This window comes from Salvia splendens, chromosome 1 (assembly GCF_004379255.2).
Source record: "Salvia splendens isolate huo1 chromosome 1, SspV2, whole genome shotgun sequence".
In the NCBI taxonomy this organism is placed as follows: Eukaryota; Viridiplantae; Streptophyta; class Magnoliopsida; order Lamiales; family Lamiaceae; genus Salvia; species Salvia splendens.
In genome coordinates, this window is record NC_056032.1 from 42,217,441 (window position 1) to 42,240,090 (window position 22,650).

Consider the following 22,650-nt stretch of genomic DNA (forward strand, 5'->3'; position numbering starts at 1 on the left):
TGATTACAATTATTACAATAATTATAATTATTATCATAGAGATAATTAATAATCTATTATACAATTACGACATAATTATTTAAATTATGAATGAATCATATAATAATGAATTATTATTAATATTATTATTATATAAATTAATAGTTAATCAACAAAGTTAAAATTTTAAATTATAAATTTTATTCAATTATAATATTAATAAATAATTTTAATTATAAATATTTATTATTATGATGGAAAATTTATATTTAAAGTATCCATCATAATAATATATATAATAATATAAATATTATCATTACATTTTTAATTTATTTACAAATTTTAAAATATATTATTATTATAACTCCTGTCCACTTTTGCCATTTTCGTTTATCCCCCACTAATTGTCCACTTTCTTTTAAATGGTAAGTAGATCCACATTCCGCTAACTCTTTCTATTCACATTTTACTACTATAAAACTAGTATATAAAAGTGAGTCTCATATTCTATTAACTTTTTGAATCCACTTTTCGTTACATTTTTAAAACCCGTGGTACCAAAGTGGACAATTATTGGGGACGGAAGGAGTATTATTTTATTACTAAAAATACTTATTATTCCGTACTATATTTTTAGGTTATTGTTTAAATGAACTACATAATTTAAATCTTGATATTTTCTAACATGGGAGAGTAAAATTTTTAGGAATCATATTCTCATATTTCATATTTCATATTTCAGAAATCATTTTCCTAAATCTTTTATTTTTATTTATTATGACACGTGCTCGATTATTTAGATAATTATATACTATTGACCTAAAATAATTCTCACCATTCCGTAATCAATTTCACTTGGTACGTCGAATATTACAATGTATTATTAAATAGGATTTTTGGTAAGTGCTCAGAGAAGAAAAATTTTTAAGAATCATATTCTCATATTTCATATTTCAGAAATCATTTTCCTAAATCTTTTATTTTTATTTATTATGACACGTGCTCAATTATTTAGATAATTATATACTATTGACTTAAAATAATTCTCACCATTCCGTAAACAATTTCACTTGGTACGTCGAATATTACAATGTATTATTAAATAGGATTTTTGGTAAGTGCTCAGAGATTAAATATTCCTCCAAATATTACCTAATATTAATGATTAAATATACAATTTGTTAGTTAATTACGTACTACTATACTTTTGTGAATCAATCGATTAGATTTGGTTTTTTATAGACATGATTTAACTTTGGAGCCATGGTGATTACTATAATAGGATTAAATTTATTAGTTAGAAAAAAAAAGTATGCATTTTAAAAAATTCTGATTCATTTTAAAATTTTGAATATTTTATTTGAATATCTACTACGATCTACCTATTTTAAATTAAAGACACTACAACAAAAAAAATTCACTAAAGTTATTTTTAATACAAATAAGGACGTTAATTTGTGTTTCTAAATATACCAACAACGTTTTAAAAAACGTCCTTAATGTTGGTGTCCCAACTAAAATTAGAGGACGCAAATGGAAGTGTCATAAAAATAAAAGATTAAGTTAATTTGTCCTTAATTTAGGGACACTTTCTTTTGCGTCCTAAATTGATTTTATTTTTAAAAAAACTTTCCAACGCAAGTGATTGTGTCTCAATTTTTGTGTCCCTAAAAGATAAGCTATTTTTTTAGTATGATTACAAAATGATTTGACTTTTTAATTTGAAAATCATTCACACGCTCAATATGAATTATTTTATCTGTTTTTTTTTCATTAACAAGTAACTGGAACAATTAAAACTTATGCTCCTTTATTTAAAATGTAACCAAATTTTACAACCAGATTTTATCTGTTTATTTTTTAATTTGAGCAGTAAAATTATCGTACTACCAAATTTTGTGAGCACCGTATTAGTTGTTAGCAATAATAGTTGTTAGCAATAATAGTTGTTAGCATTAATAGTCTATGCTTGGATATATATTCACTCACTAATTTATAAATCTCTTAGGCCATAAATTTTACTAATTCAAACTCATTTTTATATGGAGTACAAAATGTAGTCGAATAGTGCTCAAATTATTCATTTCATTTACAATATGCTGGCCCAAGCAGTCATGCATGGACATAAATACACGTCCAATAAAATAATTTTTTATACAACAAATATATGTGACCGCACAACCAAAAACTAGTTTATTTGAAAAAACATAAGTTTATTTATGCATTTAATTAAAATATATGGATGTATATATAGTACATGGAAAGTGCATAATATTGTGGTCATATATTTATGATTTGCGTATAATTTTTTTACTTTTTTGGAACCATAAATGTAATTAGTGCATACTTTAATTCAAATTTTAAAAATAATAGAAAGAAAATTCAAATATTAAAATAAAAAATGAGGTTAAAGGCTAATAAATCTTTTTAATTTGTCCACTTACTATATTTATTATTTTAATATATAATTAATAAATCAAATTATTAATATAACCTGATTTTGGTTGTACAAAATTTGGTTGTTTATCATCCCTCTTTTTTATATATCTCCCAATATTAAAAAGCCACGGTACATAAATGTAGATTTGGTCTTATAAAATAATGTTGGCAAATCAATCGAATAAATTAGACACGTCAATTCAGATACTGGCAAATATATAATCCCAAAATATCAAGAGGATTATATGTTAATTAGTAGTACAACGGTAAATTGCATTTATGACAATAATCATGCCGTAATTACTCGAACCCTCGACATATAGATTGGAGGTGAAGCGTCTTAACCTTTCACTTTGATTTTTTTTACCTTTCACTTTGATTTTTTTTATTTAGACGCATAATTCGTTGAATATGATACTTTTTGAGTAACCCCCCCTAAGAATACTCTTTTGCTGCATTTTGTTTATTGGTTGAAAAATTTTTCATGCAAAAATATTCTGAGTAAGCCATCTTCTCTTATTTTCATATAACTAATGACAAATATTATTATCTTAATATTTCTATGATAAATTTGCAATAAAAAAGAATACACATTGCATGTATTGTAAATAACAGCAATATTCCTTCTGCTCTATATTGCAGGGCAAACTATGCAAGGGGCAGTGATCATACGCAGCATCACTAATGATCAACCATCATTGGGAGGATTGTCCTCACGGTCGACAGGCTCCGATTGCAGGGACGAGGTTGTAGAGTTCACAGACTCAGCAGGTGAGTATGTGTTCGATGCTACACCATTCACAGCTGATGTCTTGTCTGCACCAGACTTAGCCTGGGGAACGAGCCCTTTCGCTTCCATTGCTGCTTGCTCTTTGGCCCGTCGAGCCTTTTCCAACACCTCATTCTGCAGCAACATATACAACTTAGATCTTAGATTGCCACAACTGGCAATTCTTAGAAGCCTTGTTAGAAACAAACTATACTTCAACTGAAAAAGATTACATTTACAATTCAAAGACAGGGCAGAATGCATATAACAAATAGTAGCAAAGGCACATTTGATTCACAATGTACTATTATCGTAGCTTACACCGGTAATGGCTTGCAAATGTAGGACATACAACATTGTTGTATTTCAAACTGACTATCACAACAGCACATGAACTAAATAACCTTTCATGCTTTGGCTTATAGCACAATGACTTTAAGATTTAGCTAGCGACAAGTTTGCGATCTTGAACTTTTTCAACTTTTATGAGTACTAATTTTAGATGATTTATTCGTAATTGGTCATCTCTATGTCATATGAATGCATAATCATGATCCAAAGCTTCAAAAGACATCTACTTACCAATATGAACCACTATTCATATTACACCAAATCAAATTATCTGAGTCACCCCAGTTTTGAAAAGTGGAAATTCAAGAAATTAATTAAACCACTGCCCATATTAAGCTGGGCGAGAGCTACACTCTTTTTTGGTATATCTCGAGTGTTGAGATTTCTTGAGAAAATGTTACAGTCTGTCAAACAATTTAGTTAAGGGAGACCATGATGTGACCATGTCACAAACTGATTATTGATCCATCAGAATTTTTCTCCATGAAAACAATGTGAATCATTCAATCATGATAATAATCAAGTAAGCAAATTTGAAACATAATGACAAATGAACCGGTTGTTGGCACAGTGGAGTATCACATTACAAAATAAGGATGAATTTAAAAGGCTTGTTTTCATACACTTGAAAAGGTCACAAACATTTCCAAACACAACAGGACTTGCTAGACTCTTCATGTGTCTAATTTCTCTCAACGACATTTAAAAATCGAAATACTATTTAATCCTCTATAGTAAGGAGGTGTTTACTTTGAGTGATAGGATAGATAGATAGATAGATAAAAATAATACAGTACATCCATGGATTGATTAATTTTGAAATTGTTTGATTATCCAATGCTTCAAATACTCGATCATAGATTCATATGTCCTTTCAAACACCCCATAAAGGAATTAGGGGCACCACAGCATATCATGGCCTAAAAACAAAAGCAGATGGAGTGTAGAAACCAGTTCTCTCTCCAAAGCTCACAAGCATCACACCAGCCCATTCAATGGTGAATTATCCCTTCTACACACTCAGCTATACAAGCATATGAATGACAAATGACGCAGCAGCTAATGAGCCAAAGTGTCTGGTAAGATATAGCCCCCTCATCACATGACAAGAATCGTATACGCAAGCAGTGATTTAGTACCTGAAATTCTTCTACTTGCTTCTGTTGTTCAGCTTGCAATCTGCCAATGGAGCTCAAAAACTCACCCACGACCGACTCTACACGCTCATTAAGTGCTTCAGCCACTGCCTTTCCCAAGAAAAATGCATCTAAAATTGTTCTGCTCTCATTCTCACCTGAAAAATGACAACTTTTTCTTAGGTAACGAAAATAATTTTCATCTTAAACTAGCTTATTGTCATTACAATCGACATAATTGTCTCAAATCCCTATCATAGTTACAAATTGTATTCCCATTCTGAACTGATTTTTTTTAAAAAAAAGGTAATTTCCAGTACAGACTTGTTTATAGCATAGAATTTGCAGTTCCGATATCTCAATTCCAACTCTATGAACAGAAACCTAAATAGCTGGAACATAAACCGTAAAGAGCAACCACCAAGAACACATATAGAGAGAGGGGGGATTACGGAAATTAAACAAAATCGGGTATTGAGATTGATAGGCGGAGACAGTAGAGAGAAGAGGCGTACCGGAATTGCGAGTGCAGTTGCAGCTGAAAGTAGTGGATGGAGATCTGGAGGAGTGGAGGTGAAGGTTGGAGGGGGAAAGGGGGAGGGCAGGTAGCTTAATAGAGCAGCGAGGGACATGGATTATGGATGGGGAAGGAATCGAATACGAGGGTGGGCAATGGGATGCTGACAATCGCCCACTCATTTCCCTTCTCCCTTCGTCCTCTCTCTCTCTCTCCCCGATTACAGACGGTGATGAACTGATGAAGTCCAGAAGTCGTAGGCGTCTCGTAGATTTACTGGACACCACCCGATTAAAAATACACAAAATTTAGTTATTCATAGGGAGATTAAAAAATATTCATAGGGAGAATGAAAAATATTCATAGGTTATTAATTATATTGATTTTTAAGGATTAGTTATAATCTATGTATTCAATTTTTGATGTTATATTAAGTCCTACTAGTATTTCAAACTCTCCTTTTCTGAAAATTTCATGATTTTGAAGAAAAAAAAATTATGTCCAATCTTACACAACATAACAGTGAAATGATGATCCAACTTGTTACATACTTCAAGATTAGTGTTATTCTCATTTATCCTAGTTAATCCATATAAGAGCATCCACCGCTCTGACCAAGATTCAAGCCACAGGTCCCCTCCCAAGTCATCATTCCGCTAAATTTCAGTCCCAGACTACAACTCCTCTAACCCTACAGGCCACATCCAAGCCATAACTATTAAATTACACTATTCACAACTACAACATATTTTAATCGTAAAATAGAATACATTGAATAATTAAAACATGGAAAATTCATTGTTCATTCCAAAAAAGAAAATTACAAATCCTAGAAAAAAAATTACAAGTTCTAGAAAATAAAATACAAGTCCTAAAAATTTTAAAAAATGAAAAAACTACTTCTTCATTTGTGCGCGAATGTAGGCTATCATCTCATGGTGCAACTCGAGCTTGAACTCCGACATTGTCGAGGTATCCCTCGATGTCAACTCCGTCAGCTGGCCCATCCGCAAAGTAATACTCATATCCGACATAGAGTCGGATATCTTATCCAAAGAAGGATTAGGTGGCGGCGGCATAGTGGGGTAACTCGTAGTTGCCTTCCCCTTCGCTTTCCTCTTTGCCGATTTTGTTCCCATCAGACGGCTTTGAGTACTAGGGGATGAGATGAAGACGTCATCGTCCGTCACTTTGAGGTCGATTGTCGGACCTCCTTCGCTCGAAGAGTAGTTTTCGGCGGCGGAAACTTTGGTTCTCTTCGGCGCCCCACTTGCCCCTGGTTCTTCCCCACCGGTGTACTTCAGGCTCTTCTCGACAATCTTCCAAACGTCGTAGTACTTGAAGTGCTTCTTCCCGTCAGAGTAAAACTCCTCCCTAGCTTTCTCCACGAGGTCCATCTCGTTGTGCCCGCTCGGCTACATCCGGACTACGTTAGTTTACTTGCCATTCCTCTTGTTCATCTCCTTCTGGACCCGACCCCAATGCTGGCGTAGCTTCACGTAGCTACGCTCGAACATCATTCTAAATCGACTAACGTTATATTTCTGGGCAATCCGCTCCCAGAACACTTTGCTGCTCTGCTAGTTGCAGATGATAGGATCCTCGCAGACGTCGACGAAGTTCTTGGCCAGCCACAATGTCTCATGCGGGCTATACTTCTTCAGCCCATCATCATCCGCAGCCGCAGCCTTGCCCTTGCCCCTCCCTTCAGCGGGCTCCATATCACTAATGACGTACTCATCAGTGCTAACTGGCGATGGTATTTCCATGTTGGGCGCCACCCCCGGACTAGGTGTTGCATTTGGGTTGGGCGATGCCGGGAGGTACCGGTTATTGGTATTGACGAACTCGTCTATCGTTCGTCTCTGTTAAACCACTCCATAGCAGCCACAAATAAAATTTAGAGGATAGAAATGGAGAAATTGTTGGAAGAATGTTGAAGAAATGGAGTATAAATAGGAAAAAAAATAAAAATAAAAAAAATAAAATAATGGGGCTTGCGGTCCGGCCCGAAGCACCTCCAACGCCGGGCCGGGACTCGTTCGGGCACGGCCCGAGCACCTATAATGCACAGCCAGGACGGGACCTGGGCGCGGCCCGGGTACGCGACTGCGTCACCAGGTGCGGCCCAGGCCGCGAATATGCTCCCTCCAACGCGCGAAGCCGCGGGCCGGAACCCCAAGTGCGGTCCGGCCCACAGCGCTAGTGATGCTCTAAGAATTTGGTAAATTGACTCATCGTTTCATTGTTGTAAAGTGGGATATAATTAATTTTTCTAAATAAAAATTGATTGTTTATAAACCATGATATAGGTATATGTCTTTAAGATGACGAAAATTAGGGGCAACAATTATAATTATAATTATAATAAATTGCGCTAGAGGTTTCTGGATATTTTGAGGTACTTCTTTTTAATTCTTGTATTTTTTAAAAAGTAGTAAAAAATATATGAAATGGGTTTTCCAGAGGCTGATGCAATTTATTTCATAAAATATTCATCAGATAGTAAAAAATAGGGACTTTGTATATACATAACTTACTCCTCACCGGGATACAAGGAAGGGCCTTCTTTTTTCTTTTCTTCTTAGTTCTTACTATAACATCACTAGAATTTTTATCGCTCATATAATAAAATATACATTAAATTCGAAACATGAAATTAAGATTATATAAATCCTACCATTTAAAATTTACTGGGTCCTCAAATAAGTTGACCCAATAATAAATCTTTATCTAGTCCATAAACATAATGAAAATACAAATATACCCAATCAAAAGAATCAAGAAGTGGGTAACTCCACAATCTAAAACAACCCATTAATACAAATGAGACCCTTTATTCGTTACATCGATCTCCACAAACTTCCCATCTCCACACCACATATACACATATCATTCATATAAACACAACACAATTAAAAATAAAAAATAAAAAAAAATCAACAAGCCAACTGATCTCTAAACTGTGAGATCTCTTCAAAAATCGGCAGCCTTCTCGTTCTAGGAGGCGCCCATTCGTTCATGACACGCTCTAGAGCTTCGACAAAATCATCCTCGAAGACAAAATCATCTTCGAAGGGCGGGGTCATTGGGCAGCTTGAAATCGAGCTCCAACGACAGCTCTCCGGCCTTATTCCTCGGACTTAGGGTCGTCAGAGCCCGGGAGCTTGTGTTGCAGCACCTCTTGAAGAACCAAGCTAGCCTCATGGTAACGTGTTTGCTTGATGAGGCAATGGCATAAGTTTAAGGCCTTGTTCGCGTCCGGATCGATCATTTGAGCTTTCCGGTATACCACTTCTGCTGCTAGGAAGTTGGACTTCTGCATATATGCCCAAGCTAAGTTTCCCTGTGTTTTCAAAGTAATCAAATTATTTACATATATATGTACTTATTGAAGAGCAATAAATTAAAATCCACATACCAAAATTCTTGATGTTTCTTGCTTGACAGAAACCTGAAACTTCTTCCCATGAGATCTTGCAGTTTTGGTGGGCTTCCCATTGAAAGCCTCCCCTAAATATATGAGTTTGAGCTTATGTTTTAGAAGCACAATTTGCTCATCAACTTTTCCACATTTCTGCAATGTTTATATCCAAACATATCAGTATGTGTATAAAAACATTATATGTTTAGGGGCCGTTTGCTAAGGTAGATAACTCATCTATCTTAGAGTTATCTGACCGAAATGACCTAATCAAATGGTCCCTTAATGTATACATACATACCTTGTACAAGTCTATGAGAATGTTATCAAGTGACTCTTGGGAATTTCTGGGGCAAAAGGAGCGGAAGGATTTGATGGCTTCGATTGCCTCTTGAGGTCTGTTGAGTTGCTTCATGACGACGGCCATGTCTTTGAGGGCGCTTTCGACTCTATCTCCCTGCGTTTATAGCCTTCCAAAACCACACTATCGCTCCCTCCGCATCCTTCTCAACTAGCTGCAAATGCAATCCAGCATGTAACCATTTCATATCAGAAAAATACGAAAGCAAAAGCATACTTGTGTTAATGTTGTTGATGGACAAAATAGTGTTAGGAATGAGATTCTATCAATGTATTTATAAATTTCATTTTGGATACTGTAACTCCTAGAGAACTAGCTAGTCCATAACTTTAATTTTTCCATCACAAAATAGAAGTTATCATCTGCATAATAAGCCTCATAATTGTTACTATAAATAAAAAACAGTCAATTTTTATCTTATACAAAAAAATTTTATTTGAAGTGCAATTAAATAGGAGGATTAATACCACATCCAATCAAATCATAATAAAATTAATTACATAGGTGTAGATTAATTAATGTACATGAATAAAAATACCTGAAATGATAAAAGACAATGTCAACTACTCTCATTAGATTAATCTCAGGTACAACAATATGTAGCACAAATCTCCCTAAACTATATCATATCATCCTTATAAGATCTAAAATTCCATTATAACAAACACATGGTATCATTAATTGATCCTTAATTTGCTAGTTAGCATCATAATCAAACTAATGATGAACAGTAAAACATAAAATCTCAAAAAGGAAGAAAATGAAAAAGTATGTGATTACCTGAGCATGTTTAGCTCGGACATAAGGCCCATCGCCACAAGGAACTTTGTGAATTACATGAAAGAGATCATTTCCTCTCTTCTTCCTCGACCCACTTTCCATTTTTTTTTTCTCTCTCTCTCTATGTATATACTATATATATGTGTATCCAATTGGTGAGGAAGATATTGGAATGAATCTAGGAAAAGAGCAGATGCAGATTGAGATTGAGAGGGAGAATTGTAGTCATTTGATTTATATGCTGAAGAATTATGAGAGGTGAATGAATGTAGACGGTAGGACGTCCAGGTTCGTTCTTGTGTTTGTCAACACAAGGTTTTCCACTTATCCTGTCTGACACGTGTGAGTCTTCTTCTGTTCGCCAAACAATAGTAAAAGTAAATGAAATAAGTATCTACGAAGGACGAAAATGACAAATTTAAATGATAAGTGGCGAACGAATGAAGTAGTAATACATATGAACTCCGATGGCGCATTCGGTTTGAATATGTGACATACTCTAGATTGAATTGTCTCGTGTACATGCTCTAGATAAACTGAATTTGTGTATTGGAATGTTTATCTGAAATTTGATGACAGTTCAAAACCTATAAAAGGAAAGGTTGTTTTTTTTCTATTATTGCAGGAGATCCTAATTGAATCTATTGCAGCCTCGCAGGGATGATTTCATCTAGGGAATTTCATTCTTTTACACAATTTTATGTAAATTAATAGTGAAATGGTAATTCAATTTTGATCTTATTATTAAGATGAGTATAATTTTACATATTTTTACTGAGATGAGTATAATTTTATAGTTAAGGTGAGAATGGGTATCCAATTTTCAGCATTTAATTAAAAAACATTTCGGGATATTTATAAATGAGTATATCATTAGTTTTGATGCAGATTGCTTTGACAAATATTTTGACTAGGACTATTGAACTAAAAACTCATTAGAGCATCCACAGTGGTGCGGAATTCCCGGCAGAATTCCCCGCGGAATTCCCAAAAACAACTCCTGCCATGTCATAAGGAATTCGCACTGTACTGCCACGTCATAAGGAATTTTCATTGCACAGTGGCGGAATTCCCTGCGGAAATCCCGAAGGAATTCCCACAATTTTAAAAAATTCACAAATTCACAAATTAGACAATTTCCAGAAGTAAACAATTTACGGAATTAAAATTCCGATGCGAATACGGAGAAAATGCAACCACTTTATTAAAAAAGCATACTTCATTAAAAAAAAGTACATAAAAATAAAAACCGGCTTCTCGCTCCTCGAATTCCTCGTCGCCAGTCCTCTCGCCTTCCCCACCTTCGCCGCCGTCGCCGCCGCCACCCCCCTCGCCGTCATCGTCCGACATCCCGTCGAGCCCCAAATCGCGGCGTATACTATCGAGGAGGGGCTTAAGCTTTCGCTTGTAATGGGGGTCAGTTGCTTGGCGCATACTATTGAGACTGGGGCATCATCCCCGGCATTTGAGGCATCGCAGCGGACATCGGCGTACTCCCGCCGATGGGAAAATGGGGCGTCGGTGACTCGCTCGAGGTGGGTGAATCGCTGTCGTGGTGCTCCATTGTTGATTCACAAAAAATGTATTTTTAGAGAGAGAGAAACTTGTTAATAAAGTGGTGCGAATGAAATGAAGTTCAACGGGATATATATATAGGAACCGGAAAAAAAATTAATGCATTAAACGGAAATTCCGCGAGCGTCAACGCAATGGCGGACGTTCGCACGGAATTCCGCTCGGAATGCCGCGGAACTGCGAATTCCTTCGCGGAATTCCATATCCGTGCAGGGGACGCGCAATGGCGGACGTCCGCCACGGAATTCCCGCACGTCGGTGGGAATTCTGCGTGGACGTCCGCCATTGCGGATGCTCTTAGAGTACTTCAAAAGTGGGGTGGGTGCAAATTAAGAATACCATTTTGTAATTTGATAAGAACAGTAACTTTCTAGAAACGATTTAAGTGGATTGTAAAGAGAAAAACAAATCAAAACAAAAACATTCTTGAGAAGCCCCAGAATGAATCTGGCCTTCAATACAAGGAAGATACAGTATACATATATGTATGTATGTATATATGGCGACGGCAACGTAGTTAACCTTGTTCTGGAATTTGGCGTAACGAATCTGGACGATTATTTGGTAGCTAGTTAGAGCATCTGCAACGGTGGACGGACGGCGTCCGTCCGTCCGTGCCGCGGGCAAGGATGAGCTCCGCCGCTGCTGCGTTCGCGCCGCTGGCACGGCGCTGCTCGATGCATCGAGCACGTCCGTGCCAGCGAGCAGCTGACGTGGCGCGCAGTGATTGGACAACGGCATAGCCGTTGCCTTGGAATTTTTTTAATTAAAAATCAGTTTTTAATTAAAATCAGTTTTTAATTAAAAACCGATTAAAATAAGAAAAATATTTTTCCACTTCCAAAAAAAAATATATCCGTTTTTACCGTTTTTTAAAACACTTTAATTTTTTATATTTTTTCCCCCAAAAATACACATTGTCATCTATAAATACCCCAACTTTCACACCCAAAAATTCACACCACAATACACAATTCTCATCTTCATTCTCACATATCCATTCTCATCTTCATTCTCTCATATCCATTCTCATCTTTATTCTCTCATATACATTCTCAATCTTTCTTCCACTCCTACAACATAACAATGTCCGGCCAAGGCAATAACCCCCCAGGCTCCCACGGTTGGAACTCTGAATGGTTCTCTTCACAACCGTTTCCTAGTCCGGAAATGGAATATTCGGCCCCTCCTCAAACCCAAAGTTCGGGCGTTCCGGGTGGCTACCGGCCATACCCAATCGACGACCAAGATGCCCCGAAGGGCAATACTGGTGGACACCCGAGCCTAGGCCGACCGCCCCCTCCCATACTCCGACTCCTCCTACTCGCGGTGTCCGCACACCGTACACTCCGGCAGAGATGGATAAATTGTTCGCAGCATACTTGGAAATCTCCGAAGATCCGATGGTTGGCACGAACCAATCCGGCGATCATTATTGGTGGCGCATCTGTCGCCGGTACAATGAAAACCTGCTGGCGGGAACAATCGAGGGCAACAACGAGAGTATGGTGCGCAACGCCATATACAAAGCCAACGAAGAAATTGGCAAGTTCAATGGCTATTTCCTCCAGGAAGAGCGGTCGACGGGGAGCGGCCGGAGCGAGGTCGACATCATCACTGCCGTGATGAGCACCTATCAATCCATGAACTACAAGCCATTCAAGTACCTCAACGTTTGGCAGGAGAAGCGGACGCACACGAAGTATAGGGGAGGCATAACATCCTCCTCTAGCAGCTCCTCCAAACGGTCAAGGTCGATATCCCTATCCGACGCCGGCTCCGAAGAAGAAGGCGGGCAGCTGCAATTTTTAATTATGTAATTTTTATTTTTAGGATTTTAATTATGTACTTTTTAATTTTTAGGATTTTTAATTATTTCGTTTTTATTTTATTTGTCATTTGTAATATTATTTAGGTTTTTTTAATGAATTTTAATATTATGGAATATTTTTGTTTAATTGAATTTTTAAATTGAATGTGCTCGTACTTGCGGAAGAGCACAGCTGTGAGGGTTGTGCTCTTGCTAGAGAGCAGGCAGAAAAAGTGGGGCTGAGCCCACACCGTGCTCGCTGGCAAGAACACGGTTGTGGGTGCTCTTAGCTTACTATAATTAAGTTACATGACAGTATATTTATGTGTACCATTATTTTTGGAGCTAATTCATACACTACACACCACACTCAAGCACATTAAATCGATAGACTCGCTTTAGGAAGTAGTGTATATTTTAAAGAGCTCGCTTTAGGAAGTAGTGTATATTTTAAAGAGCTTATAAGCTAGAGATGAAATTACGCGTCAGAGAAAAAAAAAGAAGTCATAGTTAGACATAAAAAAAATTACGAAATGGGAATAATATGCAAAATAATAAACGATAATATAATTATTTTTGTAAATATAATCTTTCGAGAAAATAATTTGTTGTTGAAAAACTTATTTTTGGGGAGAGTTATATTTATATGTTGAACTTTATAAGCTCGGGAGGTGTCCAAGCTCCCGATCAACGATCTCTGTATCGATTTCAAATTGGAGAAGACGAGGGAGATGAGAGGCGACGACCGGTGGCAATTGAGAGAGAAAAGAGCTAGGATCTTGTAGGCAACCAGGGACGGAGCTACTTGAGTCCCACCTAAAAAAATTTCGTTCATACTATTTTAATAGTAGTATTTAATTTTTAATGTTTTTCAAATTTTTTTATATATTCCTTTTCAAATTTTAAAACAATTCATATATATTTATGCCCCACCTAAATAGAATTATTGGCCCGTTCTTGCAAGCGAGGCAAGTGGTGATTAAGTGTTGATGATGGGGGACTACCCTCCATGATTTTTATTGGGAGAAAATAACAACATGTTTAATAATAATAGGACAAAAGGGATTGAAAGCGGGTTGTGAAATTGACGAATTTTAGGGCTTGCACGTGGGCCTAAAATTTTAATATTCTTTTTCTCATGAGATTCAAATTATATATTGTGCCAATAAACACATAATTAGACTAGTTAGTGTAGTAATTGATAAAAATATATGATTAGATTTTTAGAAAATAAATAAATCACTATAAAAATACTGTACTACATTAATTGGCTCTTTAATTAAACAATGCAGTTGATCCCTACTTGGATCCGCCACCAGGGCATGCAACAACATCTCAAGTTGGTTTAAAGAGTTAGTTAGCAAGAAAACAAATCTTAAAATTAGTTAAGACATATGCATATGTTGATTAGCATGTTCATTAAACAAATAGAACTTCAATCATCCAACCACAAACTAACATAAATATCCTGACATTTCAACCGATAAACATGGCAATTATGACATGTGAAACATTAGATCTCTGCATCCCATCTTCACAACTCCAGCACAACAACTGTCCAAAATTAGTAAAATGTTACAATTAGATCACTATTTACTAATTCAAATCATAATCAACCAAAGTCACTTATATCCACACTCACATTCAGAATCTGTGGTGATCCAGTTTCCCGGCCGAGAGCGGCCTCTAACGCGCAGAGGCGTGGAGTTCAGTGAGGATGCACCGAGGAGGTGGTCGTGTCTCAGCGACGAAGCCACTGCAGAGATGGCGGAATAGACAGATGAAGTGGTGGAGCAGCTCTCCACATCCCATCTGAAGCTTATTTTTGGAGACTCGTTGCTCAGCTCGTCCTCGTCTCTCACCACCTTCAGCCCTGCTGATTTGTTCCTAAAATGCAACACCTGAACATCCCGATATAAGAGGCGGACGCAGAAAAAAAGTTTGGCAACAAGGGTGTTAAAATTGAAAATAATTAAATAAATACTTTTTCCGTTAGCCACTAACCGTCTTAACTGTGAACGACAGAGTTTTAGTGTAAATTTGATAAAATAAGAGAAAAAAATAAAATTGTTTGCCCAAGTTGAATAAATTAATATTAAGTGACAAAAAAATGAGGTGGCATATTACCAAAAATATAAAATTAGACTATCGTTAAATGGTTGTAGACTTGTGGAATAAAATTTATTTAACTTTTTGGGGTGCTCGAGCTCCCCCAACACATCCGGTGTGATATAGATCCCACAATCAAATAAGCAATTAATGTTATATGGTCAATGATAGGGCCGTTTAGCATTCTAAATCGAAAATCTTGAATTCGTCACTGACAAGTAATATTCTCAAAAATGAAAAGTATATATGCATATAAATGTTGTTACCTTTCTACCAATGTATTTGCTCCTTTGTCAGTCCTGGCAGCTGCTGCCCATTTCAGCAACACCTTCATCCTTGCAATGGTGTTCATCTTGTCGCCTTTCGTCTTCTCTTTCTTGCTGTCTGTGTTCGGACATTGTTCGCTGCTTGTTGCTGCTGACGACGACGACGCTGAATCAGTTATAGGTAAGACTTTGTTTCCTACATGAGATGCTGCAGAATCCACCTTGTGATTAGCAATCTCTTCTTTCTTAGTCTTCATGTAACCTTTTCCCTATTTCTGTCTCCTCTCCTTAATTCCTCTTTCAATTAAGGATCTGTTTTATATATAGTATAATAGATTTGTTAAAATTATTTTTGCATGTGAACAGCGATCATTTTGGTTCAAGAAATTGCGTGGATAGATCAGCTGCATGTTACGTTTTGTTTATTTTTTTTTATTATAAATGATTCCAAAATGTGGATAGTGAGGAGAGAATATGTGAGACAGTTTGTTTGGTCAAATAGGACAGCAGTGGTAATCTATCTGTGCTGTCTCTATATCCCCTAAGATTCTATCACTTTGCCAATTTCCTCTAGTGGAAAATGGGTAATTAATAACGTAGAAATGAGAAGATATCTATGTGTTAATATCAATATAAATGTGATTAATATAAGATGGTGAGACAACTAGGCAGTAAGTGGGGACTGGTTGGCTTGTGATTCGAAATGTATATTGTGTTGGCAATTGAAACTAAAAATATAACATATAACTGTCCCACATCGGTGTCAAGATAAAAACTGAAATAGTATATAAGTCTCATGGGCCCCTCCTCCTATCACCAATTGGTTTTAGGATGGAACCCATGGATTTCTATCATGGTATCAGAGCGGGTCGCCGACTGTGGGTCATATTTAACTGACCCAGCAGTATATCTGGGCTGAAACCGAAAAAAAATGACTGACCCAGCAGTATTACTGGGCTGAAAATTTGGCCAAGTGGTCCCAACTGATCGGAAAAAATTTGGACCGATTGTCCAATCGATTAGAAAAAAGTCCAACCCCTCCAAGGGGGCTGAAACCGAAAAAAATGACTGACCCAGCATATTACTACTGGGCTGAAAATTTGGGCCAAGTGGTCCCAACTGATCGGAAAAAATTGGACCGATTGTCCAATCGATTAGAAAAAAGTCCAACCCCTCCAAGGTTCACCTTGAAGGAAAAAATTGGACCGATTGTCCAATCGATTAGAAAAAAAATTGGACCGATTGTCCAATCGATTAGAAAAAAGTCCAAAAATTGGACCGATTGTCCAATCGATTAGAAAAAAGTCCAATGAACCTTGAAGGAAAAAATTGGACCGATTGTCCAATCGATTAGAAAAAAAATTGGACCGATTGTCCAATCGAAACTAAAAATATAACATATAACTGTCCCACATCGGTGTCAAGATATAAAACTGAAACTAGTATATAAGTCTCATGTGCCCCTCCTCCTATCACCAATTGATTTTAGGATGGAACCCATGGATTTCTATCATATTGTTTTTAAAAGTTTCATCATATGATTAATCATGAAATAACTTAACCTTTACGTATTTATTTGAATATACAATTCTCTCAATGCAACTTAAGAGCGTGTTTGAGTGAAGTGTGTTTGATAAACTAATGATATTTTTATGGTTAATGTCCAAAACACTCTCTTTTACTTTACTCTTTCTCAACTTTAACTATTTATTATTTATTAATAGTATTATTTTGTAAAACAAGTGCAGAAAATGAAACGTCTCTATTAACATGGAACGGATGGAGTATGTATTTTTGGTGGATGCGTGAAAATGTAAATAGGCATATTTTTGTGGTCTAAGGAGTACTAATTTTAAAGCCCGAGATAATTAATAAGATATAATGATAAAATTAAATTAGTAGTGATTTTTATTTTATTGTTTAATAAATAAAATAATTTAATAGGATCGATCTAATGAAACGTGGGCCATGTTTAGTAATCTTGTATCTCGGGACACGAGTATTTAATTGGCCCAAGCTAACCTTGGGCCTGTATCAATTACTCCTACGTGTGATTATAATGCAAGTGGAATTGGGTTTGAACCGATTATTGAATTTGGATATTCATGTTAAATAATTCGGTGAAATAAAAAAACAATTCCCTTAAATAATTGGTCCAAGATGCATATGAGCATGTAGATAAATAGATTCAATTCTTAACTTGGAAATGATCCAATGTCAGAATATACATCGGGATGCTCGATTCATGTAAACCAAAATGGGTGCCAAATGTAAGGAAGTGAAATAAAATCTTACTCGATCCATCATTTAAATATTCAAATCTGAGCAGCCCATGCGGCTTTGTGTATATGATATGATTTGGGTAAAGACTAATTCTTTTAAAATAGACAAAAAGAAAATGAAAAATTGAATAGTATAGCCTCAGAAAAAAAGAAAAAAATCGAAGATGAGAAAAGAATTTGTGATGAAAATGTTAAACATGAAGATGCGAAAACGGTGTACAAGTAAAAGAGGAACATGTTGGATAGGGTTTGGCGGTGGAAAGTCAGGATAAAAATGGGGCAATTACTGGCTAACCCCATCACCCCCCTTTATGAGTGAGAGAGAGAGAGAGAGACGTGCAAATTGTTGGATACTAGCATATGGCATTCATGACCCTTGATGACTGTGTGCAGGATCCATTTAATTATACCATTACATTAAATATAGTGAGATTTTAAAAATCTATAAATTGGAAGGGTATGAAGTTTGAGTTGTTGGAATCACTTAGTGTGTGTGAATCTAGAAGAGGAACTTGTGGGATCAGACATAGTTGGCGTCGAAAGGTAGAGGCGGTGTGGTGGTTGTCGTTGCTAATGAATGACGGATGAAGAACGGAAGTGAAACCTAACCCCAAAGAGTTGGGACAGAGTTTTGCACAGTATGATCGCTGATGAATCTGTAAGTCAAATTTAATGGACTTTTCCGACTCTGATGGGCCTGCAGTAGGGTCTCGGCTTCTTTTCGAGAAAACATATGTAGTCATACTGTTCTTTGTTATTATACCCTAAATAAAATAGAAAAATAAAAACATAATTTCATATTTTAATTTCTAGATGATGATACATATACTAATGAAGCATGAAGGATTTTTTTGAAGAAAGTAAAATAAAAGAAGGGATAAAAAGAACATGGTATATGGGCATATATTCCAGTAGCAGGTTAGTTGAATCTGTATAAAAACCTCAAATTTTGAGCACTCTTTTTTATGAACAAGATAACACCAACATACAACTACATCTCAACTCATCCTTCCAATAAAATGCACAATCAATTTGCCTGAAAAAGGGTATAATCTTTACACACACACTCTCTCTCCAATCACTCTCTTCAAAAACTACACTCTGAGTTGAGTGAAAGAGCATTTATCTCTCTCTCTTATCCCTTCTGTGTGGACCCATACATACCACCTTCTCTTGTGCCAAATGTCTCAAATCCCAATGCACACTCTCCCTTATAAATACCACACACACATTCCAACCTTAACCAACATCTCTCCTCCCACATTCCAAATCAAAATTCAAATCACACACACTACTACATCAAGATTCAAGACTCTTCTAACAGGTTTATTCTCTTCTCTGCTCATCTTTCTCATTTTTTTACTGTTGAAGTACAAACCACACCCAAATCAAAAAATACATAAAAGTTCCAAGCTACTATATATCTATCCAACTCCATTAGTACGAGAACTTTTGAAAAATCTCCAAGAATATAAACTGTAAAAGTTTAGTCAAATGGACAATATCATACTAACGTGAGTTCAGAAGTGCATCGACGAATTCTCACATCTACACTAGTTGATCTATTAATATTACAAAAAAAATTGGAGATGACTCGAACTTCCAATTTATTAAACAGGAAATGGAGGGCTCATCGAATAAAGGAGAAGAAGCAGCAAAATCATTTCCATGCACATATTGTTCTAGAAAGTTCCACAGCTCGCAGGCGCTAGGCGGCCATCAAAACGCCCCACAGAAGGAGAGGAGCGCCGCGGGGAAGACGAAGAGGGCGGCCACGGACTACGCTCTGATGCCGTCGCCGCCGCCCCTCTTCTTCTCTCCCGGCTACCCCGTCGGCATTATCAATCCACCGCAGTACGCAGTTCACGGTGCGGCGGCGCTGTATCAGTACAGCGTTGCGCATGAGCAGAGCTCGGCGTACTGTGGTCAGTGGAGTCGGGTTAGGTGCATCGATGACGAGGATTATCACGAGAGGCGCGCGCAGAGACCAGAAGCTTGATTTGTCTCTGCATTTGTAGACAAATCACAAATGTAATGTGTCCACACAATTCAGATTTTAATCAACTACTACTAATAATATTTAGTCTCCGATTTGATCTGTGCCGGATTCATTACATGGACATAATTTGCAGTAAAATGTATAATTTAGAATTTTAATGAATTTTGTATTTCAGTCAAATTATGGTGGATTGAAATTAATTAGAATTAAATAATAATATGAAATAAAAATGAATAAAATATAAAAAGATGAGGTAAAAAGTACTAGTAATAATTAGGAGATAAAAAAAAAGGGAAGACGGTTGATGATGTAGATTGTGGATAAGCAGCAATGTTTGTTGTGTGTGTTTCCGACATCTTTGTGTCGGATATAGAATGCATCTCTATAAGAGATAAATGCATCTCTCTCTCTATAAGACTATTAGGCAATTATTATATATCACATAAAACATGCATTCTTAACTAATATTGGGGCGTCGTATACACGCTTTAAGACCAACAAGTGCTGCCGGTCAACTATAAATAAAAAACTCATTCGTTGTGCTCAAACACCAAACACAACACCAACTCTAACAAACACTAAGCAATTTTTTAACTACATATTATCTTCTCATCACTATTTATATATTAATATACAACAATATTTTGGTCATATCCCACAGACATCACAAGTAATAAAATTCAAATTCGTAAATGACACGAGAGAAATATGAATTCTCACCGACAGAGACAGATATATAGTATTAAGCTAGGATGAATGAAATTGGAAATTGGAAATAACCTAATAATTGACCTAACTGACGACGGTTAAGTCCAAGTCCAATTAAGTTGGGCAAAATACAATGCAAACCATATACTCATATAGTATCTTTGTATATGTACGTACGTGGACTTTCCACCGCTTTCATATGTATATAAACACTCTCGAGCCTTCTCCAATTCATTCATTCATTCCCATTTCTACTGATACAAATCAAGCAACTCCTCCATTGATTCTTCTTCTTTCTTCTTCTTCTTCTTCGCAAGCTTCTATCAATGCCGATTTTCTTCAAAACATTTGCTCTCTCTATATTTCTGCTGCTCGCCATTGCAACTCCCGCTGCATCAAGGTACTAAATTATCTAATTCAATCTCTTTAATCAATGTGAGTTCATCAATTAAATTTGTTTTTTGTGGTTTGAACTTGCAGATCAGAAATGCAACTGAAAATGATCCCGCAGCTGTAGCTGCCATGGTGATATGTAAGCACCATCATATTATAATACTTAATTAACTTGTCAACGAAAATATAGGACTATTCGAAACCGAACAGAATCGAGGAAGTTGGAGTCCTTATCATGTGGGACAGGAAACCCCATCGACGACTGTTGGCGGTGCGACCCCAACTGGATCCGCAATCGCCGCCGTCTGGCTGACTGCGCGATCGGCTTCGGCCACAAGGCCGTCGGGGGCCGGGACGGCCGCTACTACGTGGTGACTGACCCGAGCGACGAGGACGTGATGAACCCGCGCCCAGGCACCTCAGGTATGCCGTGATCCAGGACCGGCCCTGTGGATCGTGTTCAAGCGCGACATGGTGATCACGCTCAAACACGAGCTCCTCATCAACAGCTTCAAGACCATCGACGGCCGCGGGGCCGACGTCCACATCGCCAACGGCGCATGCCTCACCATCCGGGGCGTCACCAATGTGATCGTCCACGGCCTCAGCATCCACGACTGCAAGCCCACCGGGAACGCCATGGTCCGGACCTCGCCCTCCAGCTACGGGTACCGGACCATGGCGGACGGAGATGCGATATCGATCTACGCATCGAGCCACGTGTGGATCGACCATAACTCGCTGGCCAAATGCGCCGACGGGCTCGTCGATGCAACCATGGGATCAACCGCGATTACTATTTCCAACAATCACTTCTCTCACCACAATGAAGTTATGTTGTTAGGACACAGTGACTCATACATGGGAGACAAGGGGATGCAAGTAACTGTGGCATACAATCATTTTGGGGAGGGCCTAATCCAAAGGATGCCAAGGTAATATTTATCTAAAACAATTAATTAAAATATAATACATCTATTATGCTAATTAGACCAACAAATTGTATTTATAACTCAGGTGCAGGCATGGGTATTTTCATGTGGTAAACAATGACTACACTTCATGGGAGATGTATGCTATTGGTGGTAGTGCGAATCCCACCATCAACAGCCAAGGCAACAGATTCCTTGCCTCCAACAACCCTTTTGCTAAAGAGGTTTTTTTCAATAACTTCAAAAAAGCTTAGCACCAAATTATAGAAATAGTACTAAAGTATTTTTCATCGTGTCAACCAGGTAACGAAGAGAATAGTGAATGATGAGACGTGGAAGAGCTGGAACTGGAAATCGGAGGGTGATCGTCTGCTAAATGGCGCGTATTTCACAGCGTCGGGGAAACGGGAAGCAAGCAGCTACGCTAGGGCTTCGAGCCTTGCAGCCAAGCCTTCTTCGTTGGTAGCAACACTCACCAGTGATGCTGGGGCGCTACACTGCCGCAAAGGTGTCCGCTGCTGATCATCAAGATTATATATTCTCTCATTGACGACAGATTACATTACATTATTTTGACATATGTTTCAGTTAGAATGAATTAAATTCTTTTAGAGGCATAGAAAATTATAGGAATTGATTTAACCAATATGTACCTTTGTTTCTAGTCTTTACATGTAACTTGAGAATTCAATTTAGTTTTTTTGTCACCTTTTATAACCATTAAGAAAATACAACCGGAAAAATATATGGAAATTTTCAAGTCAAGAAATGTATGAAACACCTAATAACTGGGTAACTTATTTTATTTTCCAGTCATTAC

General features: G+C 37.0%; 1 protein-coding gene and 2 pseudogenes across 1 annotated transcript; 1 reads left to right on the forward strand and 2 right to left on the reverse strand.

The window, feature by feature from the left end:
• Window positions 1-2,913: 2,913 nt before the first annotated feature.
• Window positions 2,914-5,475, reverse strand: LOC121800815 (uncharacterized protein At4g13200, chloroplastic-like). Its single transcript, XM_042200321.1, has 3 exons — window positions 5,190-5,475; window positions 4,678-4,832; window positions 2,914-3,322 (listed from the first exon to the last, which is right to left on the reverse strand). The coding sequence occupies exons 1-3, from the start codon at window positions 5,371-5,373 to the stop codon at window positions 3,107-3,109; spliced, it is 555 nt and encodes a 184-aa protein (XP_042056255.1). The 5' UTR covers window positions 5,374-5,475; the 3' UTR covers window positions 2,914-3,106.
• A 2,375-nt stretch (window positions 5,476-7,850) lies between these two features.
• On the reverse strand, window positions 7,851-10,009 carry LOC121800971 (annotated as a pseudogene).
• A 9,578-nt stretch (window positions 10,010-19,587) lies between these two features.
• LOC121792070 lies at window positions 19,588-22,519 on the forward strand (annotated as a pseudogene).
• Window positions 22,520-22,650: the final 131 nt, after the last annotated feature.